The sequence below is a fragment of the Carcharhinus amblyrhynchos genome, chromosome 8 (genome assembly GCF_965287045.1).
Source record: "Carcharhinus amblyrhynchos chromosome 8, sCarAmb.v2.hapA, whole genome shotgun sequence".
In the NCBI taxonomy this organism is placed as follows: Eukaryota; Metazoa; Chordata; class Chondrichthyes; order Carcharhiniformes; family Carcharhinidae; genus Carcharhinus; species Carcharhinus amblyrhynchos.
The window spans coordinates 115105170-115132136 of NC_137331.1; the positions used below are offsets into that span (position 1 = coordinate 115105170).

General features: G+C 47.8%; 1 protein-coding gene across 4 annotated transcripts in view; it reads right to left on the reverse strand.

The window, feature by feature from the left end:
* LOC145346851 (protein spire homolog 1-like) overlaps positions 1 to 26967 on the reverse strand; it is a 232187-nt gene that overhangs the window by 16126 nt on the left and 189094 nt on the right. For 2 of the 4 annotated variants that reach the window (XM_080194681.1, XM_080194680.1), the window contains 3 exons: positions 26427 to 26569; positions 21779 to 21952; positions 18348 to 18485 (listed from right to left, as the gene is read on the reverse strand). In XM_080194681.1, the coding sequence (XP_080050807.1) occupies positions 18348 to 18485; positions 21779 to 21952; positions 26427 to 26569 (455 nt within the window). The remainder of the gene's footprint in view (positions 1 to 18347; positions 18486 to 21778; positions 21953 to 26426; positions 26570 to 26967) is intronic. The other 2 variants (XM_080194683.1, XM_080194682.1) reach the window with 1 other exon arrangement.

The window sequence follows — 26967 nt, forward strand, 5'->3', positions numbered from 1 at the left end:
AATTGCCTCACTTTCCACACACTTCAGGAGGAATCAGAGTACGAGTGAATGCATTAAGGTCCAAATTAGTTTTACTATATACATGAATGTGCAGAATGTGGTAAATTGGTTAGCTAGAGGTACAGATAGTCATATAGGTATACATTGTTAGGGTGGTATGGTGACCTAACTCAAAAAGGGCAGGATCTGGTACTAAACATTCCTGAATATAAGCATTCCAAGAAAGATAGCTAAGCAAAGAAAGAAGAGATGGCAGTGTTGGTCAAAGGAAACATTACAATGCTGACTCGGACAGGAGTCAGAGTTTATTTGGTTAGAGCTGAGCGTTATGATACCCGTAGAGACCTATAACTTGGAAAAAAAGATAACTTTCCCAGCAAGCAACAGAAAGAATCATAATACAAGATTTCATATTTTAAGACTCTTACTGTAACAAATTAAAATCAACAGGAACTAAACATTGCAACCAATATGGCAAATTAAAGAAAGGATACTTCTCTTTTAACTAACACAATAAAAGTACCTTACACCAAACTCCCAGCAGATAAAGAGCCCTGAAGATTCACTTCCAAGCTATTCAGCAAGTCACAATTCCCTGCCATGCCAAAACAAATTTTCTACTGTCTACGGAACATTGTTTCACTTAGTCTAATAATAATTCCCAAATCAACTTCCAGCAACAAGACCCATTCCATGACTACTTGCTCCCGAATCTCCACAATTTCCATCTCTTTGAACAGAAAACCCATTCTCACCTGCATACTGCTTGGTGGCTAACAAAAAAAAATCTTTTCACAGCATCAGCTTTTTTTAAAATGTATTTGTTCATGGGATGTAGGTGTTGCTGGCTAGGCCATCATTAAATACCCACAGAAATGGGTAATAAAGAGTCAACCACATCGCTATGGGTCTGGAGTCATGTGTAGGCCAGACAAGGTTAGGATAGCAGATTTCCTTCGCTAAAGGACAATAGTGACCCAGATGAGTTTTTCCAACAATGGACAATGGCTTCATGGTCATCAGTACACTTTTAATTCCAGATTTTTATTGAATTCAACTTCCTTCATTTGCATTGATGGAATTCGAACCCAGGTCCCTAGAGATTGGTCAGTGCCGGCGACAGATTGGTCAGTGCTGAGTGACAGATTGGTCAGTGCTGAGTGACAGATCGGTCAGTGCCGGTGACAGATTGGTCAGTGCTGAGTGACAGATTGGTCAGTGCCGGTGACAGATTGGTCAGTGCTGATGACAGATTGGTCAGTGCTGATGACAGATTGGTCAGTGCTGAGTGACAGATTGGTCAGTGCTGAGTGACAGATTGGTCAGTGCTGATGACAGATTGGTCAGTGCTGAGTGACAGATCGGTCAGTGCTGAGTGACAGATTGGTCAGTGCTGAGTGACAGATTGGTCAGTGCCGGTGACAGATTGGTCAGTGCTGAGTGACAGATCGGTCAGTGCTGAGTGACAGATCGGTCAGTGCTGAGTGACAGATCGGTCAGTGCTGAGTGACAGATTGGTCAGTGCCGGTGACAGATTGGTCAGTGCTGAGTGACAGATTGGTCAGTGCTGAGTGACAGATTGGTCAGTGCTGAGTGACAGATTGGTCAGTGCCGGTGACAGATTGGTCAGTGCTGAGTGACAGATTGGTCAGTGCCGGCGACAGATTGGTCAGTGCTGAGTGACAGATTGGTCAGTGCTGATGACAGATTGGTCAGTGCTGAGTGACAGATCGGTCAGTGCTGAGTGACAGATTGGTCAGTGCTGAGTGACAGATTGGTCAGTGCCGGTGACAGATTGGTCAGTGCTGAGTGACAGATCGGTCAGTGCTGAGTGACAGATTGGTCAGTGCTGAGTGACAGACTGGTCAGTGCTGAGTGACAGATTGGTCAGTGCTGAGTGACAGATTGGTCAGTGCCGGTGACAGATTGGTCAGTGCTGAGTGACAGATTGGTCAGTGCCGGCGACAGATTGGTCAGTGCTGAGTGACAGATTGGTCAGTGCTGAGTGACAGATTGGTCAGTGCTGAGTGACAGATTGGTCAGTGCCGGTGACAGATTGGTCAGTGCTGAGTGACAGATTGGTCAGTGCTGAGTGACAGATTGGTCAGTGCTGAGTGACAGATTGGTCAGTGCCGGTGACAGATCGGTCAGTGCTGAGTGACAGATTGGTCAGTGCTGAGTGACAGATTGGTCAGTGCCGGTGACAGATTGGTCAGTGCTGAGTGACAGATTGGTCAGTGCCGGTGACAGATTGGTCAGTGCTGAGTGACAGATTGGTCAGTGCTGAGTGACAGATTGGTCAGTGCTGAGTGACAGATTGGTCAGTGCTGAGTGACAGATCGGTCAGTGCTGAGTGACAGATCGGTCAGTGCCGGTGACAGATTGGTCAGTGCTGAGTGACAGATTGGTCAGTGCTGAGTGACAGATTGGTCAGTGCTGAGTGACAGATTGGTCAGTGCCGGTGACAGATTGGTCAGTGCTGAGTGACAGATTGGTCAGTGCTGATGACAGATTGGTCAGTGCTGAGTGACAGATCGGTCAGTGCTGAGTGACCGATCGGTCAGTGCTGAGTGACAGATTGGTCAGTGCTGATGACAGATTGGTCAGTGCTGAGTGACAGATTGGTCAGTGCTGATGACAGATTGGTCAGTGCTGATGACAGATTGGTCAGTGCTGATGACAGATTGGTCAGTGCTGAGTGACAGATTGGTCAGTGCTGATGACAGATTGGTCAGTGCTGAGTGACAGATTGGTCAGTGCTGAGTGACAGATTGGTCAGTGCTGAGTGACAGATTGGTCAGTGCCGGTGACAGATTGGTCAGTGCTGAGTGACAGATTGGTCAGTGCTGAGTGACAGATTGGTCAGTGCTGAGTGACAGATTGGTCAGTGCTGAGTGACAGATTGGTCAGTGCTGAGTGACAGATTGGTCAGTGCCGGTGACAGATTGGTCAGTGCTGAGTGACAGATTGGTCAGTGCTGAGTGACAGATTGGTCAGTGCTGAGTGACAGATCGGTCAGTGCTGATGACAGATCGGTCAGTGCTGATGACAGATCGGTCAGTGCTGAGTGACAGATCGGTCAGTGCTGAGTGACAGATTGGTCAGTGCTGAGTGACAGATTGGTCAGTGCTGAGTGACAGATTGGTCAGTGCTGAGTGACAGATCGGTCAGTGCCGAGTGACAGATTGGTCAGTGCCGAGTGACAGATTGGTCAGTGCTGAGTGACAGATTGGTCAGTGCTGAGTGACAGATTGGTCAGTGCTGAGTGACAGATTGGTCAGTGCCGGTGACAGATTGGTCAGTGCCGGTGACAGATTGGTCAGTGCTGGCGACAGATCGGTCAGTGCTGGCGACAGATCGGTCAGTGCCGGCGACAGATTGGTCAGTGCTGAGTGACAGATCGGTCAGTGCTGATGACAGATCGGTCAGTGCTGAGTGACAGATTGGTCAGTGCCGGTGACAGATTGGTCAGTGCCGGTGACAGATTGGTCAGTGCTGGCGACAGATCGGTCAGTGCTGGCGACAGATCGGTCAGTGCCGGCGACAGATTGGTCAGTGCCGGTGACAGATCGGTCAGTGCTGAGCGACAGATTGGTCAGTGCCGAGTGACAGATTGGTCAGTGCTGATGACAGATCGGTCAGTGCTGAGTGACAGATTGGTCAGTGCTGAGTGACAGATTGGTCAGTGCTGAGTGACAGATCGGTCAGTGCTGAGTGACAGATTGGTCAGTGCTGAGTGACAGATTGGTCAGTGCTGAGTGACAGATCGGTCAGTGCCGAGTGACAGATTGGTCAGTGCCGAGTGACAGATTGGTCAGTGCTGAGTGACAGATTGGTCAGTGCCGGTGACAGATTGGTCAGTGCCGGTGACAGATTGGTCAGTGCTGGCGACAGATCGGTCAGTGCCGGCGACAGATCGGTCAGTGCTGAGTGACAGATTGGTCAGTGCTGAGTGACAGATTGGTCAGTGCTGAGTGACAGATTGGTCAGTGCCGGTGACAGATCGGTCAGTGCTGAGTGACAGATTGGTCAGTGCTGAGTGACAGATTGGTCAGTGCTGGCGACAGATCGGTCAGTGCCGGCGACAGATCGGTCAGTGCTGAGTGACAGATTGGTCAGTGCTGAGTGACAGATTGGTCAGTGCTGAGTGACAGATTGGTCAGTGCCGGTGACAGATCGGTCAGTGCTGAGTGACAGATCGGTCAGTGCCGGCAACAGATCGGTCAGTGCTGAGTGACAGATTGGTCAGTGCTGAGCGACAGATCGGTCAGTGCTGGCGACAGATCGGTCAATACTGAGTGACACGATTTGATAAAGTGAAACGGGCTGTAATACAGGGTGGAATTGTACAACCCCATGACAGTCTGGGTGGGGCGGTCAAAGCTGGTGAGCCATACAAAAGGCTGTTGGCATTGGCGGGACTGGCTCTGTCGGGACTGGAAGATCCCAATGGCGGGAAGGGCTGTAAAATTCCACCCGTAACAACACCAGATTTATTTCCCTGTTTTAGCAGACTCCCCTCTTGTTGTGCACTGAGGGTTAGACGGGAACTCCTGGTCCCTGCTTCACCGGGTATTTGACGTTGCATCTTAGTTATCCCAGCTCTCTTGTTTCTCCCACCTCCTGGCCAGGGTTCAGTAAAAAAAACTGCTGGGGTTTAAACTGGGATTTGACAGACTCCCAATTCACAGAAATGAAGAGCGAAAGTGACAGCTTAACCAATGGAACTGCTCCTCTCTCAGTCATTTCTATCACATAACATATACCATAGAAATCATAGGATCCCTACAGTGCAGAAGGAGGCCATTCAGCCCATTGAGTCTGCACTGACCACAATCACATCCAGGCCCTATTCCTGCAACCCCACATATTTACCCTACTAATCCCCCTGACACTAAGGGACAATTTAGCATGGCCAACCAACCTAACCTGCACATCTTTGGATTGTGGGAGGAAACTGGAGCACTCGGGGGAAACCCAGGCAGACACGGGGAGAACGTGCAGACTCCACACAGACCCGAGGCTGGAATCAAACCCGGGTCCCTGGCACTGTGAGGCAGCAGTGCTAACCACTGTGCCACCGTGCTGCCCAGATCATCAGAATGGTTATTTTAGTGACATGAAACGTTCCTGAGTGACTGATTCTCTCTGTTGCGACAATTGGAGAAGGGGCCAGATATCTGCGAGAGTCCGAACACTGCGCAGAGCAGCCCGACGCTCTGATCAATAGCAGGAGATTTTTTTAGGGAAGTAGAATATTTTACATTTCTTATTTTGAACGATGAGGAAATAATGCTGATGCTAATCTCCCATGACTGGGGTTTCTTCCATTAAAGCACTCTAACCACGCGATCTCTGGCTGGAAATGACTAACTGGGCTTGCTGTCCGGAAGAGAAAAACATCTGGGCCATTCGCTTTTCCACCTCCCTGACACTCAGGAAATAAAAACGCTGACTGTTTTATTCCTGCTTTGTAACAGAAAGTTGGCTCAGGCAGTGGAATTATGCAAACTCATTGGTTGAGGCTACCTCGCTAAATATATTTAAGTCACCAGTAGAGAGGTTTCCGATAGACAGGGGGATTAAAGGTTATGGGGAGAGGGCGGGAAAGTGGAACTGAGCCACGACAGATCAGCCATGATCTTATTGAATGGCGGGGCAGGCTCGAAGGGCTAGATGGCCTACTCCTGCTCCTATTTCTTATGTTCACCATTTATTTGCCAGCAGAAAAGTGGGCCTTGGGTGCTGAAACATCAGATACTTCAGGCACAGCAGCTCAGAAATCAGGACACACTCCCCGAATTTCGGTTCTATTTATTTTCAGATGGTCTGTGAGGGCAGCACGGTGGCACAGTGATTAGCACTGCTGCCTCACAGTGTCAGGGACTCAGGTTCGGTTCCCAGCTTGGATGGCTGGCTGTGTGGAGTCTGCATGTTCTCCCCGTGTCTGTGTGGGTTTCCTCCGGGTGCTCTGGTCTCCTCCCACAGTCCGAAACACGTGCGGGTTAGGTTGACTGCCCGTGCTAAACTGACCCCAGTTTTGGGAGGATTAGCAGGGTAAATACATGGGGGTATGGGGATAGGATGGGATTGTTGTCAGTGCAGGCATGAAGGGCCAAATGGCCTCCTTCTGTACAGTAGGGATTCTATGAATAGTCACCCACTGCTTATACAGTAAGCAGAGTGTTTTGCTAGACTGCCCTTAAACAAAATATTTTATTTATCATATAGCAAATTGAAGAGCAGTCGAATGTCTCTTTAGTTAGTTGGTGGGCTTGAGTTAAGCCAGGAATCAAAGGCATAGATTCAGTGGGCTGTGATGTCTCTGTAACTGTACTGGGGCCCCACCTGAACAGGTTTGCTGTTTACATTTTGGGCCTATCTGGCAACTAATTATTTGCTGTCAGGGGACGTGTCCCTGTAAAGGACAAAGTCCCACCTTCGTTCTCTCCCTAACAGCAGTGTGGGTGTACCCACATCACATGGACTGCAGCGATTTAAGATGGAGGCTCACCACCACCTTCTCAAGGGTAATTAGGGATAGGCAATTCCATGACGCCCACATCCTGTGACAGAATAAACTTTCAAAAATAACGCTCTGGCTATTCTGAGGGCCAACAACCTCTTCAGTTCCAGCAGCGCCACCTGGAGTGCTGGCCACTGGTGGAACTGCACCCAGATGAGAGATCGCCTCCCCCTGAATAAGGTTAATGGGGTCAAGGGTCATTTAGACAGAGTGTGGAGACGATGGGGAAGGTGGCACGGGGAGGGGTGATGAGCAGGTGGGAGAAGTGGCATGGGGAGGGGTAGTGAGCTGGTGGGGTGTAAGGGTAGGAATTGACATGGGGAGGGATGGTGAGCTCGTTGGGGGGGTGGGGGTGGGGAGGGTGGCATGAGGAGGGGTGGTGATCTGGTTGGCAGGATGGGGGTGGAGATGGTAGCCTGGGGAGGGGTGGTGGTGGTGGGTTGCTGTCAGTATGGCCATCACCACGGGGGGCCCCTTCCAAGGGGCACATCATGATTAGGGCGCTACCTGTCACTACCCCACCCACCGAGGCAGCCAAGGTTTACCAGGTGGTCTCCCCCATGGTGATGGAAAGGCAGGAGTTCCATGCCCCACCCTTCCTTCATCATTCTCGAGGCTCCCAGCCTCACGTTCTGTCCTCAGGAGGATAAGATCATCCCAGACTCTGACTCTCTGGTAGTACAGCAAAAGTGTGGCAACAAAACAACAAAGTAAGGGACTGGGAAGAGAAAGGCTTCATCAGGCTTTCCCAATGCTTATTCAAGTTATATAACTGTTAAGTATCAAAGAAATTAGAGAGAACAAAGAGATGTGGGGGGAAGGGGGATCAGGATAATGAACTCGATGGTCAGCCATGATCAAAATGAATGACAGAGCAGGCTCGAAGGGCCTACTCCTGTGTCTACTTTCCATATCATTTCCCTTTATACTGTAATAATATTAATCTTTAACCTTTTCAGTTAAGCAGGGATGAAGTCAATGGAAAGTAGCTCTGGGCTGGTGTGCCGGGGTTGATCAGGAACAGGGACCAGTTTCAGGGTGACAGAGTCTGCGTCACTCAATCCTGAACCGAGTCTGCGTCACTGAATCCTGAACCGAGTCCGCGTCACTGAATCCTGAACCGAGTCAGCGTCACTGAATCCTGAACCGAGTCAGTGTCACTGAATCCTGAACCGAGTCCGTGTCACTGAATCCTGAACATAATCCGCGTCACTGAATCCTGAACCGAGTCCGTGTCACTGAATCCTGAACATAATCCGCGTCACTGAATCCTGAACCGATCCGCGTCACTGAATCCCGAACCGAGTCCGTGTCACTGAATCCTGAACCGAGTCCGCGTCACTGAATCCTGAACCGAGTCAGCGTCACTGAATCCTGAACCGAGTCAGTGTCACTGAATCCTGAACCGAGTCAGTGTCACTGAATCCTGAACATAATCCGCGTCACTGAATCCTGAACCGAGTCCGTGTCACTGAATCCTGAACATAATCCGCGTCACTGAATCCTGAACCGAGTCCGCGTCACTGAATCCTGAACCGAGTCCGTGTCACTGAATCCTGAACATAATCCGCGTCACTGAATCCTGAACCGAGTCCGCGTCACTGAATCCTGAACCGAGTCCGTGTCACTGAATCCTGAACATAATCCGCGTCACTGAATCCTGAACCGAGTCCGCGTCACTGAATCCCGAACCGAGTCCGTGTCACTGAATCCCGAACCGAGTCCGCGTCACTGAATCCTGAACCGAGTCAGCGTCACTGAATCCTGAACCGAGTCAGTGTCACTGAATCCTGAACCGAGTCCGTGTCACTGAATCCTGAACATAATCCGCGTCACTGAATCCTGAACCGAGTCCGCGTCACTGAATCCTGAACCGAGTCCGCGTCACTGAATCCTGAACATAATCCGCGTCACTGAATCCTGAACATAATCCGCGTCACTGAATCCTGAACATAATCCGCGTCACTGAATCCTGAACATAATCCGCGTCACTGAATCCTGAACATAATCCGCGTCACTGAATCCTGAACATAATCCGCGTCACTGAATCCTGAACATAATCCGCGTCACTGAATCCTGAACATAATCCGCGTCACTGAATCCTGAACATAATCCGCGTCACTGAATCCTGAACATAATCCGCGTCACTGAATCCTGAACATAATCCGCGTCACTGAATCCTGAACATAATCCGCGTCACTGAATCCTGAACATAATCCGCGTCACTGAATCCTGAACATAATCCGCGTCACTGAATCCTGAACATAATCCGCGTCACTGAATCCTGAACCGAGTCTGCGTCACTGAATCCTAAACCGAGTCCGTGTCACTGAATCCTGAACATAATCCGCGTCACTGAATCCTGAACATAATCCGCGTCACTGAATCCTGAACATAATCCGCGTCACTGAATCCTGAACATAATCCGCGTCACTGAATCCTGAACATAATCCGCGTCACTGAATCCTGAACATAATCCGCGTCACTGAATCCTGAACATAATCCGCGTCACTGAATCCCGAACCGAGTCCGTGTCACTGAATCCTGAACATAATCCGCGTCACTGAATCCCGAACCGAGTCCGTGTCACTGAATCCCGAACCGAGTCCGTGTCACTGAATCCCGAACCGAGTCCGTGTCACTGAATCCCGAACCAAGTCCGTGTCACTGAATCCCGAACCGAGTCCGCGTCACTGAATCCCGAACCGAGTCCGTGTCACTGAATCCCGAACCGAGTCCGTGTCACTGAATCCCGAACCGAGTCCGTGTCACTGAATCCTGAACATAATCCGCGTCACTGAATCCTAAACCGAGTCCGTGTCACTGAATCCCGAACCGAGTCCGCGTCACTGAATCCTGAACATAATCCGCGTCACTGAATCCTGAACCGAGTCCGTGTCACTGAATCCTGAACATAATCCGCGTCACTGAATCCCGAACCGAGTCCGCGTCACTGAATCCTGAACATAATCCGCGTCACTGAATCCCAAACCGAGTCCGCGTCACTGAATCCTGAACATAATCCGTGTCACTGAATCCTGAACGTAATCCGCGTCACTGAATCCTGAACATAATCCGCGTCACTGAATCCCGAACCGAGTCCGCGTCACTGAATCCCGAACCGAGTCCGTGTCACTGAATCCCGAACCGAGTCCGTGTCACTGAATCCCGAACCGAGTCCGTGTCACTGAATCCCAAACCGAGTCCGTGTCACTGAATCCTGAACATAATCCGCGTCACTGAATCCTGAACATAATCCGCGTCACTGAATCCTGAACATAATCCGCGTCACTGAATCCTGAACATAATCCGCGTCACTGAATCCTGAACATAATCCGCGTCACTGAATCCTGAACATAATCCGCGTCACTGAATCCTGAACATAATCCGCGTCACTGAATCCCGAACCGAGTCCGTGTCACTGAATCCTGAACCGAGTCCGTGTCACTGAATCCCGAACCGAGTCCGTGTCACTGAATCCCGAACCAAGTCCGTGTCACTGAATCCCGAACCGAGTCCGCGTCACTGAATCCTGAACCGAGTCCGTGTCACTGAATCCTGAACCGAGTCCGTGTCACTGAATCCCGAACCGAGTCCGTGTCACTGAATCCTGAACCGAGTCCGTGTCACTGAATCCTGAACATAATCCGCGTCACTGAATCCTAAACCGAGTCCGTGTCACTGAATCCCGAACCGAGTCCGCGTCACTGAATCCTGAACATAATCCGCGTCACTGAATCCCGAACCGAGTCCGTGTCACTGAATCCTGAACCGAGTCAGTGTCACTGAATCCTGAACCGAGTCCGTGTCACTGAATCCTGAACATAATCCGCGTCACTGAATCCTGAACCGAGTCCGTGTCACTGAATCCCGAACCGAGTCCGTGTCACTGAATCCCGAACCGAGTCCGCGTCACTGAATCCTGAACCGAGTCCGTGTCACTGAATCCTAAACCGAGTCCGTGTCACTGAATCCTGAACCGAGTCCGTGTCACTGAATCCTGAACCGAGTCCGTGTCACTGAATCCTAAACCGAGTCCGTGTCACTGAATCCTGAACCGAGTCCGTGTCACTGAATCCTGAACCGAGTCCGTGTCACTGAATCCTGAACATAATCCGCGTCACTGAATCCTGAACCGAGTCCGTGTCACTGAATCCCGAACCGAGTCCGTGTCACTGAATCCCGAACCGAGTCCGCGTCACTGAATCCTGAACCGAGTCCGTGTCACTGAATCCTAAACCGAGTCCGTGTCACTGAATCCTGAACCGAGTCCGTGTCACTGAATCCTGAACCGAGTCCGTGTCACTGAATCCTGAACATAATCCGCGTCACTGAATCCTGAACCGAGTCCGTGTCACTGAATCCCGAACCGAGTCCGTGTCACTGAATCCCGAACCGAGTCCGCGTCACTGAATCCTGAACCGAGTCCGTGTCACTGAATCCTGAACTGAGTCCGTGTCACTGAATCCTGAACCGAGTCCGTGTCACTGAATCCTGAACCGAGTCCGTGTCACTGAATCCTGAACCGAGTCCGTGTCACTGAATCCTGAACATAATCCGCGTCACTGAATCCTGAACATAATCCGCGTCACTGAATCCTGAACATAATCCGCGTCACTGAATCCTGAACATAATCCGCGTCACTGAATCCTGAACATAATCCGCGTCACTGAATCCTGAACCGAGTCCGTGTCACTGAATCCTGAACCGAGTCCGCGTCACTGAATCCTGAACCGAGTCCGTGTCACTGAATCCTGAACCGAGTCCGTGTCACTGAATCCTGAACATAATCCGCGTCACTGAATCCTGAACCGAGTCCGTGTCACTGAATCCTGAACATAATCCGCGTCACTGAGTCCTGAACCGAGTCCGTGTCACTGAATCCTGAACCGAGTCCGCGTCACTGAATCCTGAACTGAGTCCGTGTCACTGAATCCTGAACATAATCCGCGTCACTGAGTCCTGAACCGAGTCCGTGTCACTGAATCCTGAACCGAGTCCGCGTCACTGAATCCTGAACTGAGTCCGCGTCACTGAATCCTGAACATAATCCGCGTCACTGAATCCTGAACATAATCCGCGTCACTGAATCCTGAACATAATCCGCGTCACTGAATCCTGAACATAATCCGCGTCACTGAATCCTGAACCGAGTCCGTGTCACTGAATCCTGAACCGAGTCCGCGTCACTGAATCCTGAACCGAGTCCGCGTCACTGAATCCTGAACTGAGTCCGTGTCACTGAATCCTGAACCGAGTCCGTGTCACTGAATCCTAAACCGAGTCCGTGTCACTGAATCCTGAACCGAGTCCGTGTCACTGAATCCTGAACCGAGTCCGTGTCACTGAATCCTGAACCGAGTCCGCGTCACTGAATCCCACTCCTGACGTTTCAGAGTACTTAAAAACATGGGCCCAGAATTTCATCCTCATGGTGTGAATTGGGCTAATTCCTGAGCCCGATCCCATCCATTCCACATTGGGAGAAAACATCCACAGGAACACAGTTTTCACTGGGGGCGGGGTGGTGGGGATGGGTGTGAGCTATACTCAAGCCAGCTGACCTGGGGAGATGATCGGGAGCAGTCACTGGGGCTGGTGGGTATGGAACCAGGCTGGTTAAAGGACCCACCTCAGAGCATTATCCCAAAGAGAAAGGATCTGACTTCTCACATTGCCCGCACTTGCCATGTCATGCCCCCCAAACAACCTTCATGGCCCTTTATACCCCGTATGCCAAACTGTGCCCACCCAAAAAACTCTGATGGCCCCTCATGCCCCAATCCCAAGCTATGCCCGCCACCCAACCCCCATGACCATTCATGCCCCTATGACAGCTATAAGAACATAAAAACATAAGAAATAGGAGCAGGAGTAGGCCATCTAGCCCTTCGAGCCTGCCCCGCCATTCAATAAGATCATGGCTGATCTGTTGTGGCTCAGTTCCACTTTCCCGCTTTCTCCCCATAACCCTTAATCCCCTCTCTTATCAAAAACCCATCAACCCGCGTCTTAAAAATATTTAGCGAGGCAGCCTCCACCACTTCAACGGGCAGAGAATTCCAGAGATTCACCACCCTTTGAGTGAAGAAGTTCCTCCTCAACTCCGTTCTAAACCACCTCCCCTTTATCTTGAGGCTGTGCCCCCTAGTCCTACTGTCCTTTCTAAGTCTCTCCACCTCTATCCTATCCATCCCATTCATCATCTTATACGTCTCAATGAGATCTCCCCTCATTCTTCTATGGCACTTTCATGCCCATTCGTTCATTAGATGCCTCATGAACCCTCCAGTGACAGGAGGATGTGTAAATAAATCACTCATTGATAAGCATTAACTTCATTCCGAAAAATCCCTTTTCACTACAGCCCCATAGAAGTGTCAATCATCCAGACCCGTCAGAATATCAATATCATTGGAAACCACTTCTTCTTGTGTAGATACACATTTATAAAATGTATTCCTTTTATGGGATGTGGGCATTACTGGCTGGGTCAACATTTCTTCGCCGTGCCCTCAAACTCTGTGATTTGCCAGGCCATTTCAGAGGGCATTAAAGGGCATAATATTATAAGAGCTTGGGCAAGCCAATGGGAGGGAGACTGCAGCCAGAGTGAGGGTATCGGAAATTTGGAGCTGAGTGGGAATTTGGTCTGAGGGGAAAGAGGTGCTCATTTTCGAGAGGCGGACCTGCGAGGGAGACTGGAGGGCAAGTGAGAGGTTGAAAGAAATCGAACCGTGACTTCTCTCTAACCTTAGAGCTGTTCAACCCTTTTGGAAGTCTCCGATCGGATGTACGTTTGTTTTATGTTTTATTGTTTTGTTTTTGCCTTTACAGAGAGATATCTGCCTTGCGAGTTTTGAATTGTCTTTAGGACACAGTTGGCCACCATGAAATTTCCCCACAACAGTTTCCCCACTGCTTTGGGTCCCACTCCCTGCCAAACTAGTCTAAACCCTCCTGAGTGGCCCTAGCAAAGTCCCCCTCCAGTTCAGGTGTAACCTGATAGGAAAGCTGGCTGGTGTACCTGTAAATGAGGGCACTATGCCATCCCAGCTCCTGCTGCCACTTCACAGAGGTGAGGGAGGTGTCAGGTGGGACTCTTGCCCATTACGTAATGAAGATCCTCAAGTGGGCAATTAACACACCCCAATGCCACTCTGATGTAATGGGCAGTGGGAGAGTCTGGCACTCAATGTGCACCTGAGAGCTTTAACCCTACTGGCTAGTTAAAGGAGGGGGATAGGTGCCATTTGCTGGTCCCTGTTGCCAATTGGAGGATCCGCCCTATACATTTTGCTTATTCACATCCACCATGCAGCCCTGCCCTGTCCAAAATGTTCTCTATCCCCCCTCAATGTCAGCCTAGCCCAGGGAGATCCAGAAGATTCCTGAATATCCATATCCATCACTCAACCTTGGTCCATCAGTGGAGTGCTTCAATGCATTCCTCGGCCTACCTGCAGTACTGGCACCGGCCACCGTTCACGTTGGCGCTGCTGGAGTGCAGAGATAGAGTCATAGAGGTTTACAGCATGGAAACAGGCCCTTCGGCCCAACTTGTCCATGCCGCCATGATCCTGGCCTCTGATACACAGAATCAGAATCATAGAATCCCTACAGTGCAGAAGGAGGCCATTTGGCCCACGGAGTCTGCACCGACAATAATCTCACCCTGACGCTGTGAGGCAGTAATGCTAACCACTGTGCCACACTGCTGCCTATGGCTGGCAGCTTTTTGAGACAGGGCTTCCACCTGGCGATGGACAGAAAGTCCTGCCTCAGGCTAATTAAAGGGCCATTGTTGGAAAAACTAAAGTGGGAGCGCCGGGTTAAGCAGAGTTGGGGGAGTCTTATTTCAGTATTCCAGTCACTAGCGTCCTTTGGGAAAGGAAATCTGCCGTCCTTGCCTGGTCTGGCCTACATGCAACTCCAGAACCACAGCAATGTGGTTGACTCTCAACTGCCCTTGGGCAACTAGAGGTGGGTAATAAATGATGGCCAACTAGCGACACCTGTGTCCCATGAATAAGAACATAAGAACATAATATTGAATAATAAAAAAAAATTTGATCCAACCCAAGGTCACTGTGGGTGAGATTTTAACTCAGTCAAAACCAATTCACTTACGTGGTGTTATAATTAGGCCTTGCACAGTCCTACTCTGAAATGACCAGCAGATGGGCACCACAACAGCTCAGTGACTATCACTGTTAGCTGTGCAGATACATGGATTTGGGCCGGTGTCTGTGGGAGTTTGCACATTCTCCCTGTGGTTGCGTGGGTTTTCTCCGGGTGCTCCGGTTTCCTCCCACACTCCAAAGATGTGCTCTTAGGCTGATTGGTGTTAACAAATTGTCCCTAAATTATTCTCCCCTTAATCTGGTTTCCAGTGGGGGTACCATAAGCATAGACATGGGTCAAGGGTGGAGGAGGAAAAACACATTGTTAAGATGGCAACGCGGGCACATTGGGCTGAAGGGCCTGTTTCCCGTGCTGTGCTGTTCTTTGTTTGAATCGGCTGGGTCAACATTTGTTCTCCATCCCCAATCCTACTGTGCCACCCCTTAAGAATATCTCATCCCAGATGGAACTTGAACCCACAACCCTTGGCTCCGGCAGCTAGTGTCCTATCCATTTGGCCAGTGGGGCTGTGCACATAAGAACATAAGAAATAGGAGCAGGAGTAGGCCATCTGGCCCTTCGAGCCTGCCCCGCCATTCAATAAGATCATGGCTGATCTGTCGTGGCTCAGTTCCACTTTCCCGCCCTCTCCCCATAACCCTTAATCCCCTCTCTTATCAAAAACCCATCAACCCGCTTCTTAAAAATATTTAGCGAGGCAGCCTCCACCACTTCAACGGGCAGAGAATTCCAGAGATTCACCACCCTTTGAGTGAAGAAGTTCCTCCTCAACTCCGTTCTAAACCGCCCCCCCTTTATCTTGAGGCTGTGCCCCCTAGTCCTACTGTCTTTTTTGAGCGGGAAGAGTCTCTCCACCTCTATCCTATCCATCCCATTCATCATCTTATACGTCTCAATGAGATCTCCCCTCATTCTTCTAAACTCTAACGAGTACAAGCCTAGTTTATTCAGCCTCTCCTCATAGCTCAACCCCCTCAACTCCGGTATCAGCCTAGTAAACCTCCTCTGCACTCCCTCCAAGGCCAAAATATCCTTGCGCAGGTGTGGCGCCCAAAACTGCACACAGTACTCCAGCTGCGGCCTCACCAATGCCCTATACAGCTGCAGCAAGACCTCCCTACTTTTATATTCAATCCCCCTCGCTATGAAGGCCAGCATCCCATTCGCCTTCCTGACCACCTGCTGCACCTGCAGGCTGGGTTTTTGCGACTCATGCACAAGGACCCCGAGGTCCCTCTGCACCGTCGCCTGCTGCAGTTTTTCGCCACGTAAGTAATAGTCCTTCCTACCAAAGTGGACCACCTCACACTTGCCAACATTAAATTCCATTTGCCATTTCCTGGCCCATTCGCCCAGCCTATCTAGATCCTTCTGCAGACTCTCCACACCCTCCGCACAATTTGCCTTTCCCCCAATCTTGGTGTCATCAGCAAATTTCGACACCCTACACTCGGTTCCCTCCTCCAGATCATCTATATAAATGGTAAATAGCTGAGGCCCCAGCACCGACCCCTGGGGCACCCCACTAGTCACCAACCGCCAATCCGAATAGCACCCATTGACCCCCACTCTCTGCCTCCTATTTGACAACCAATCCTCTATCCACGCTAACACCCTACCCCCAACTCCATGTCCTCTGACCTTCTGCAGTAACCTCTTGTGAGGTACCTTATCAAACTCCTTCTGAAAATCCAGAAAGACCACATCCACCGGCTCTCCTCTATCCACCGCCCTAGACACATCCTCATAGAACTCCAGTAAATTTGTCAGACACGACTTCCCTTTAATGAAACCGTGTTGCGTCTGCCCTATCAAGCAATTCCCTTCAAGATGCCTCGCAATTTCCTCCTTAATGACGGATTCTAACATTTTACCTACCACAGACGTTAAACTAACCGGCCTATAATTCCCCGCCTTTTGCCTGGCACCCTTCTTAAACAACGGCGTAACATTAGCCGTTTTCCAATCTTCCGGCACTTCCCCGGAATCCAGCGATGTCTGGAAAATAACCACCAAGGCATCCACTATAACCTCCGCCATTTCTTTCAGAACCCTCGGATGCATTCCATCCGGTCCTGGGGACTTGTCCACAATCAGCCCCTCCAGTCTGTCGCGCACCACCTCTCTAGTAACAGTAATGTCATTAAGACCCTCCAGTCCTACCACCTTTCCATCGCTAACACCCGGCAAATTATTCACGTCCTCCTCCGTGAAGACAGAAACAAAAAAGTTATTCAAGACCTTAGCCATATCCCCATCCCCAACCACTAGGTCCCCTTTCTCATCCTCTAAGGGACCAACGTTCACCCTAGCCAGCCTCTTCCTTTTTATATATTTATAAAAACTCTTGCTATCCTTTTTTATATTAAGCGCTAGCCCAGCCTCATAGTTTCTCCTACCCTCCTTTATCAACTTTTTTGTCAATCTTTGTTGACATTTAAACCTTTCCCAATCCTCTTCTCGCCCACTGCTCTTAGCTACTCTAAATTCCTCCGCTTTTAATTTAACACTTTCCTTCACCTCCTTCGTTATCCACGGCTTATTACCTCTCCTCCTACGGTCCTTTTTGACCATCGGAATAAATTTCCGCTGAGCACCAAGGAAGATCTCCTTAAAGATCCTCCACTGCTCCTCAGCAGACCTACCTTCCGACGCGCTCCCCCAGTCCACATTCGCCAATTCTTCTCTCATCCTACCATACTCCCCTCTATTCAAACAAAGGACACGTGTCCGGGAACCCACTTTCTCCTCCTCCATCTGCACCAGAAACTCCACCATACAATGATCACTCTCTCCAAGAGGATCCTTCACCGCAAGGTCCCTAATTCTACCCGCCTCATTACAGACAATGGACTGCTTCAAGTGGATGCGACAGACTCCCTAACCAAAACATCACATACCATCACAGAATAGATACTTCACACCATATTGAAACAGTCAGCACCTCTTCAAAAGGAAGGAAGATGGCTTAGTGGTATTAACGCTAGACTATTGACCCAGAAACTCAGCTAATGTTCTGGGGTCCCAGGTTCATATCCACCACGGTAGATAGTAGAATTTGAATTCAATTAAAAAAAAATCTGGAATTAAGAACCTACTAACAACCATGAAACCACTGGCGACTATTGGAAAAGCCCATCTGGTTCACTAATGTCCTTTAGGGGTGGCACAGTGGTTAGCATTGCTACTTCACAGCGCCAGGGACCCAGGTTCCAATTCTGGCCCTAGGTCACTGTGTGTGTGGTGTTTGCACATTCTCCCTGTGTCTACATGGGTTTCCTCTGGATGCTCCAGTTTCCGCCCACACTCCAAAGATGTGCAGATTAGGTGGATTGACCATGGTAAATTGTTCCTTAGTGTCCCAGGACATGTAGGTTAGGGGAATTAACAGGATAAATATGTGTGGGCTACAGGCCTGGTTAAAATGCTCTGTTGGAGAGTCAATGTAGACTCAATGGGCCAAATGGCCTTCTTCTGCACTGTAGGGATTCTATAAAACATTTTGAAAGTGGCTCTGTGGTAATCCAGTTTCTAAGCTGGGGTGTCTGTCAATGGGTTATTTGATGCTCCCAGCTAGAGTGTGAAGAGGAGAATGGAACAAGGGGGAAAAGTGTAAAAAGTTGTTAAAAGCTCGCCAATCTGGTGGGAACAAATTTTTCCACAGGATTAAACAAACCTTTCCTTTCTTCAGGGCAGTGTAGACATCTTTGTATTGCTGGTACTTCTCTAGTTCCGCTTTCACCAAGACCTGTCGGATGTGCATCACTTCCTCCACAGTCAGTGCCAGACACTCCACAGGGTAACAGAACTCCTCCTGTAACACAACAACCACATTAGCTGCTAACCATTTCCCCTCACATTCCAGTATGCAGTTAGTACTTCCAAGCACATGTATTTTTGGAGCAAGAATGATCAAAAATAAGATCAGGAAAGATGGATAACAAGTAACAGGCACCACTCATTGCCTCAGAGAGGAACATGTACATAAATGCAGAAGGAATATTCAGAAACTTTAGCATGAATTTCCACCGAGGTTCAATTGGATATGGTTTTCCGACATTCAACATGGGAGTTTAAGCATGATATCAGCTACCTTCCCAAGTCATGTTTAATAATGGAGATATCATATAAGCCAGGCCTCTGTAATATTGACACACATTGAAGGATAAATCAAGGTCTATAAAATATAAGGTCTTTTTTATTTTGGAGCTAGCAGGTCAGAACCACAATAAAGGAAACCTTGAAACTTCTAATTACCCTCTTTGTCCTTCTAACTTGGTTTCCTTTCAATGTTATAGGTTTTCATTTAAATATTCACACTGCACTAGGTCAAAATCCTTTGGAAAAATAAAGTTTTGGATGGAATCTGCCTCTTGCCACAGCTACATTCATTGTATGAATCCAAGGCTAGAATTAAGCAGAAGTTCACTAATTCTAATCAGTAAACTATCAGAAAGATCTGGAGGCTTTGGAGCAGGTACGGAAAAGATTTACCAGGACGTTGCCTGGTATGGAGGGCGTTAGCTGTGAGGAGAGGTTGGAGAAACTTAGTTTGTTCTCACTGGAACGATGGAGGTTGAGGGGCAACTTGATAGAAATCTACAAAATTATGATAGACATGGACAGAGTGGATAGTCAGAAGCTTTTTCCCAGGGTGGAAGAGTCAATTAGCAGGCGGAATAGGTATAAGGTGCAACGTTTAAAGATGTACAAGGCACGTTTTTTTACACAGAGGGTGGGGGTGCCTGGAACTCAGTGCCGGGGGAGCTAGTGGAAGCGGATATGATCGTGACTTTTAAGGGGCATCTTGACAAATACATGAATAGGATGGGAATAGAGGGATATAGTCCCTGAAAGGATAGGGGATTTTAGTTCAGACAGGGAGCATGGTCGGTGGAGGCTTGGTGGCCAAAGAGCCTGTTCCTTTGCTGCCATAAAACATTAGACAAGGGTCGTGAGTGGAGAGGGGGACTGGTGGTGTTGAGATGGCGGCACAGGCTCGTTGGGCCGAAGGGCCTGTTTCCCGGGCTGTTTTTTTTTGTTCTAATTTTCTTTGTCCTTTGTATTTTTTATAGCCTTCTCTGATTCATAACTAATAGATGGGGAGGCAATGGCCTAGTGGTATCTAGATCTAAATCCAAAATCTCAGCTAATGTTTTGGGGACCCGGGTTCGAACCCCGCCACGGGAAATAGTGGAATTTCAATTCAATTAAGAAAAATCTGGCATTAAGAATCTACTGAAGACCATGAAACCACTGTCGATTGTTGGAAAAACCCACCTGGTTCACTAATGTCCTTTAGGGGAGGAAATCTGTTGTTCTTACTCAGTCTGGCCTACATGTGACTCCAGAGCCACAGCAATGTGGTTGACTCTCAACTGCCCTCCAAGGACAACCAGGGATGGACAATAATGCTGGCCAGCCTGAGACAACCATGTCCCATGAATGAATACACAGCAAAAACCTATATTTATATAGCACCTTTAATGTAATAAAATGTCCCATGCCAGATAACTGGAATATTTTAAAGTAAAGAATGATATCAAGTCACCTAAGGAGATATTAGGTCAGATGACCAAACTGGCTTGGTCAAAGGAAGGAGTGTCTTAAAACAAGAAAGTGAGGGAGAGAGGTGTAGGGAAGATGTTACACAACATGAGATATTGCCATGGAGAAAGCAACAACTCACTATGGGCCCCCCAGCACCTAGAAAATTCAAAAGAAGCATGAGACTTGAACACATCTGAGCTCTGACGAAGGGTCATCCAGACTCGAAACGTTGGTTCTATTCTCTCTCCATAATGTGGAGATGCTGGTGTTGGACTGGGGTAAACACAGTAAGAAGTCTCACAACGCCAGGTTAAAGTCCAACAGGCTTATTTGGTAGCACGAGCTGCGAGCTTTTGGAATGAAGGGGCAGCGCTCTGCGTTGTGAGACTTCTTACTCTATTCTCTCTCCACAGATGCTGTCAGACCTGCTGAGATTTTCCAGCATTTTTTGTTTTTGTGTTGATCATATTCCATTTTTTATTGCAAAGAACAGTCCCTGTGTACGAATGCTTCTGAGCAAACATAAATGTATCACATTAAGAGCTTAAGTGATTATCCAAAAGCACAATCAACCAATCAGCACCCTTTTCCCCTGTAGTATAATATCCCACACTCAGAAAGGCAGAGGCTTGCGAAGAAATGGAGGAAAGGCATTGCTAAAGATTGCTAATTGCATCATTTCCACAGTGTGATTGGTGTTTCATTTCTTTAACTGTTAACAGGAGGGCGAGAAATCAAGTTTCAAATTCTGAAAGTGGCCGTAAGCCTCAAAACAACTCCACGCTTTGCCCAATGAGAGTTAAAGAGCTCTGGTCTCTTTCCCTGAATTACACGTTATATTTAACGCAAGAAGAAGTGAAATTTAAAAACAAACCTTTCCAAATCACCCTTTCACCAGGAAGAACATTATTGAGATTAATAAGATCTGAACATTAGGGACCCATCACCTTAGTTCCAATTTACCACAAAACCCAAGCAGAGGAGTTGACTATAGGAAGGTGTAGTTCAGTGGTTAGTTTCTAGGCCTACTACAGTGCTTAGAGCGAAAAGCACATTTATCATCGAATCCCGACAGTGCAGAAAGAGCCCATTCGGCCCATCGAGCCAGCATTGACAATAATCCCACCCAGACTCTATCCCTGTAACCTCTCAAATTTACCTTACTAATTTCCCTAACATCAATTTAGCATGGCCAATCAACCTAATCCGCACACCTTTGGCCTGTAGGAGGAAACCGGAGCACCTGGAGGAAACCCACGCAGACACGGGGAGAACATGCAAACTCCATACAGTCAGTGGCCCAAGGTTGGAATTGGGTCCCTGGCATTGTGAGGCGTTATCCACTGTGCCACCATGAAAAATGATTGATATGATCTAAACCACTCATCGTCTCACCCTCCAGTGAGTTAAAACAGTAAAGAAAAAAAGTAAAATCAATGTCAATCAGAAATGGTGGAGCCACCAAAGCAGCGATCTATGCAATCTGGCATTGCTGCTGAGAGGGAAGCGAGAATGATTCTTTCAAAGGAGTATTTCGGAGAGGACGATATGGCAAACCTTTGGTGTTTTCCACCTGTTGGTATAGACTCCCTCACACAGAAAATACACAGCCCCCACCAAACCAAACATGGCGGCTTCCAGCGGGTAAGAGCTGAGCATGGTGACCGTTTGCATGGTTGGGATAAGCAGTTGGAGGTTGATCCGAGGTAACAAACTGCTTAGCCTGGACACCTGGACAACAGATAGATGGTTATGATGGCAAATTGCACTGGGTTTCTCTGTCAGAAACTCAAACAAACAAACTGCAACTCTTATTTTTAAGAAAAACTGTACATTTTCAGATGACGATAGCAACACTGATTATATAGAAATATGAAAGAAAAACAGAAGATGCAGGGAAAGAAAAACTCAGCAGATCTGGGAGTATCTGTGGAGGGAGAGACACAGAGATAATACTTCACAAGAACTTTCCAATATCTTAGGATTCTATGATGTAACCAGTAGTGTCGGCAAGGGGGGAGCTGATGGATGCAGCTTATTTGGAAGAAAAGATGGTGGTTAGCACTGCTGCCACACAGCGCCAGGGACACGAGTTTGATTCCGGCCTCGGGTCACTGTCTCTGTGGAGTTTGTACATTCTCCCCATGTCTGCGTGGGTTTCCTCTGGGTGCTCCGGTTTCCTCCCACAGTCCAAAGATGTGCGGAGTAGGTGCATTGCCCGTACTAAACTGCCCCTTAGTGTCCCAGGATGTGTAGGTTAGAGGGATTAGTGGGGTAAACATGTGGGGTTATAAGGAGAGGGCCTAGGTGGGATTGTTGTTGGTGCAGACTCAAGGGGCCGAATGGCCTCCTTCTGCACTTCAGGGATTCTATGATTCTAACTGGTCGTCAGGCAAACTCGGTTTCTCCCCCACAGATAAATGCAACCGGACCTGTTGAGTATTTACAGTGCTTTCTGATTATAACATCGTGCTGGGGAAGGGTTTGAAGGCCATTGTGGGAGACCCCAGGCCCAAGATTTCTCTCTGGGGCCTGTAACGTCCACCTGTCCCGCAACTGGAAATGGCAGGCTGGAGACGTACAAAGATGTCAAGAACGCAGTTAGAAACACTCATAACGCATTGTTAACTGCCTGGCCAACTCAATTCACATTGAGTGGGCAGGGTTAAGGTTTGGCCTGACATCTTGCCTTTGGGCACCATGCAGGCCTCTGGGCTGTGTGCTGCCATTAGTAACATCAAAATCCAAGGTAGCAGTAGAGGCAGGTACAATTTTGTCTTTTAAAAAGCATTTAGACAGTTACATGGGTAAGATGGGTGTAGAGGGATATGGGCCAAATGAGGGCAATTGGGACGAGCTTAGTGGCTAAAAAAAAGGGCAGCATGGACAAGTTGGGCTGATGGGCCTGTATCCATGCTGTAAACCTCCATAACTCTATCTTCCTAGAAGCAGGATGCAAGGTGGGTCCAGCAATGTCCAGTTGGAGTGGAAGCAGGACCACTGAATAAGTCTTCTCACAAGAAACGTCTCACCTGCCTTTGGTCCTCTGTTAAAATTGTATCGTGGTCTTCTTGATATAACAGGACTCTGATTTACACATTAATGAGGGTTCTCCTCGCTCAAAGTGTGGAATTTACCCTCTTAACTTACCCAATTTCCGCTGGCCAAATCATGTTAAAATCCAGCCCATGTTCTATCAATGAACTGCAATTGCACGCTCCCCTTTCAAACCCCAAATCATCCAGATGAACAGCAGAACAGAAGTGGGCACAGCCCCCAGGAGCACAGCAAAATTTAACCTTCCTTCAAGATGATGACATTGTTTAAGAGGGAATTCCATAAATGTTTGAAGACTAAGAGGCAGGATTTGATGGTCCTGCTCGTCCCAAAAGCGTAAAATCCCGGAGGTCAATGGATCTTTCCGTGGTCTGCCCCTTGCCCGCTCCAATTCCTGTGGCAGGCAGGACGGTAAAATTCTGCACCAACTGTGTAAAGGGATATGTGAAATATCAGGAAAATGGGTCGAAACAAAGAAGCTCTAGCTGAAGGACTGGCCCTGCGACGGGTAAGGTTAACAACATTACCTCCATCTATGCCCTAATTTCCATTTTAACATGATTTGGCCAGCGGAAATTGGGTAAGTTAAGAGGGTAAATCTTCACTGGCCTGTACTGCAGGAGGCTTGTGGATGTAGGTCTGTTGTGGTGCTGAGTTCAAGCTCTTAATACAAAAGTAAGGCATGATAAAAAACTGAATTGGACAGGGATCATACAACACAATGGAAATGTACCCATAGAATCCCTACAGTGCAGAAGGAGGCCATTTGGCCCATTGAGTCTGCACCGACTCTCCAAAAGAGCTTGATACAACTTGATAGTGAAATAATCCCTATTTATAAAAGAATTCATAGCATTTAAAGCCCAAGTGTCCAATCTGTTATAAAAATAGACTTTTATTCAGCCCTCAGAACTGACTCTTTACTAGCTCCTTTAGATTGTCAATCAAACTGTGAGCTCAGAACCCCAACTGAGATGAGTTTTTTTGAAACTCAGCCAACCATTCATAATTGCATAATATTATCCCTTGAGACATGTCAACAAAGAAGTCTATTGAAATTACACAGAGTAATCCATTTTTCTATCCTATACTGCATGGTTTGTCAATTAAAGCTGTCCAACAGACTTTTTTTAAACTTTCACAGCCTAAACCTTTATTGTTTTTAACTTTAAAGGCCAGGCGGATTCAAAAGTATCAGATCTTGACACTTAAACAGACATTATCCATCCTGCAAAAGCTTTTATGTCTCTTCTATCAATTCAAAAATCCCACATTGCAGGTTAAGACCCTTGGACTAGCAAATTGGGGCATTTAAACGCAGCACCAAGTTTAAATGGCCCTGCTGAGTTTGGGTTCTTCACCTGTGAGAATCACACCCTGTCTTCTTCCCCTGCAATCAGAAATTGGATCTGTTGGACATGGGGATGGGACTTTGCCTCTGAGTCCTGCTCACCATTTCTAAATCCATAAAAATACAGTCCTTAGTCACTAGATCTCACAGGGAAGAATTAGGGATGTCAGGTTTTATCAACAATTAAATCTTAAATCCCATATTTGATTCCAAGATAGAATGGAGTTGGGGCTCTAGAGGATAGCAAATGATACTTCACATGGATAAAAGGCTCGTGTGATTCATGTTGTCATGGAAATGAGATTTGCGAGGGGGAGAGTCTACAGCAAGCAGTATCGGTTTCTCACTGAACTTGACAGAAACATGTTAGTTTGTAAGAATCAGAAGGAGAGAGAGAAAGATAGAGAAAGAGGCAGAAACAGAGAGATAAAAAGAAAGACAAAGAGAGTAGAAAGATACAGGTAGCGAGTCTTGTACTTCAAGCAGAAAAAAGACTGTCTTTTTTAAGTGATCACGCAGAAGGTGTTTGGGAGTTCATGCTCAGATTGAAGAGATCAAGTTTGTGGAGACTTAAACAAGGCTGAAAGATCTGTCTAGCTCTGACTAAAGGGACCAAACTCCAGGGTAATCCTCACAATAGAAGTGTGTCTAAGAATTAGAAGTTATCAAAAAGAAGCAGAACCCTAGGAACAGAGAGTAGCATTTGTCTGATTATAGGAGAATAAAGTGTCCGCTTAAGGGACAGAATAAAGTTGAGTCGTGGCATGGGATTGTTCGCTGTGTTAAAAGTCAATTTTTTATAGTTTAATGTTTAAGTTGCCTACTAGTGATTATTCAATATTGTTTTGAGAGTTTGTTACAGCAAAAGTCTTAAAGCTTGAAATCTTGTCATGTGATTCTTTCAGTCAGTCACAGGAAATTCAGATTTCTTTTTTAAAGTTATTGACCGCTGCAGTGATTGTAACAATCTTCACAGGTAGGGAGGAAGCTCCATGGGAATCCAAGCACACCTATAAGATCATAAGACCGTAAGACATAGGAGCAGAATTAGGCCACTCGGCCCATCGAATCTGCTCCGCCATTCAATCATGGCTGATATTTTTCTCACCCCCATTTCTCCTGCCTTTTCCCCATAACCCCTGATCCCCTTGTTAATCACGAACCTATCTATCTCTATCTTAAAGACACTCAATGACCTGGCCTCCACAGCCTTCTGTGGCAAAGAGTTCCACAGATTCACCACTCTCCGGCTGAAGAAATTCCTCCTCATCTCCGTTTTAAAGGATCAGCCCTTTAGCCTGAGTTGGCCTCTGGTTCTAGTTTTTCCTACTAGTGGAAACATCCTTTCCACATCCACTCTACCCAGGCCTCGCAGTATCTTGTAAGACTGCACCCCTGCATCCTTCTAAACTCAAATGAGTACAGACCCAGAGTCCTCAACCATTCCTTGTATGACAAGCTCTTCATTCCAGGGATCATTCTTCTGAACCTCCTCTGGATCCTTTCCAAGGCCAGTACATCCTTTCTTAGATACGGGGTCCAAAACTGATCACAATACTCCAAACGGGGTCTGACCAGAGCCTGAAACAGCCTCAGAAGTCCATCCCTGTTCTCGTATTCCAGCCATCTCGACATGGATGCTAACATTGCACTTTCCTTCCTAACTGCTGACTGAATCTGTACATTAACCTTAAGAGAATCTGGAACAAGGACTCCCAAGTCCCTTTGTGTTTGTGATTTTCTACGCATTTCCCCAATGTAATAAGCACTTCCACCTCTTCATCACGCTGGACTTACTAGAGATTTGGAACTCTGCCGAGACGGAGGAAGAAACTGCCGCACGTTGGTTGGTGTTTCTTTCTCAATGGAATGTCTCCTCTGGGGCTGCTTCCTTCGTTCAGGCTGCGGAGTCGAGGAGATGGGCAGGAACATTGGAGGAGCTGTGGACATAATACAAGCATAAATACGGATCTGCCACCTTCAATCTAGCACATCATCTAAGAACCCTTACACTGGGGGGTTAAAGTCCTAAGCAAAATAGCAAGAAGTTGACAAGAGGACCTGATACGCACATACAAATTAGGGCACTTGCTCCCTCGAGCCTGCTCAACCATTCAAGAAGATCATGGCTGATTTAACCTCAATCCACATTCCTGTCTACCCCTTGCTTATCAAGTTAAAGTTTATTTATTAGTCACAAGTAAGGCTTACGTTAACACTGCAGTGAAGTTACTGTGAAAATCCCCTAGTCGCCACGTTCCGGCGCCTGTTCAGGTCAACGCACCTAACCAGCACGTCTTTCAGAATGTGGGAGGGAACCGGAGCACCCAGAGGAAAC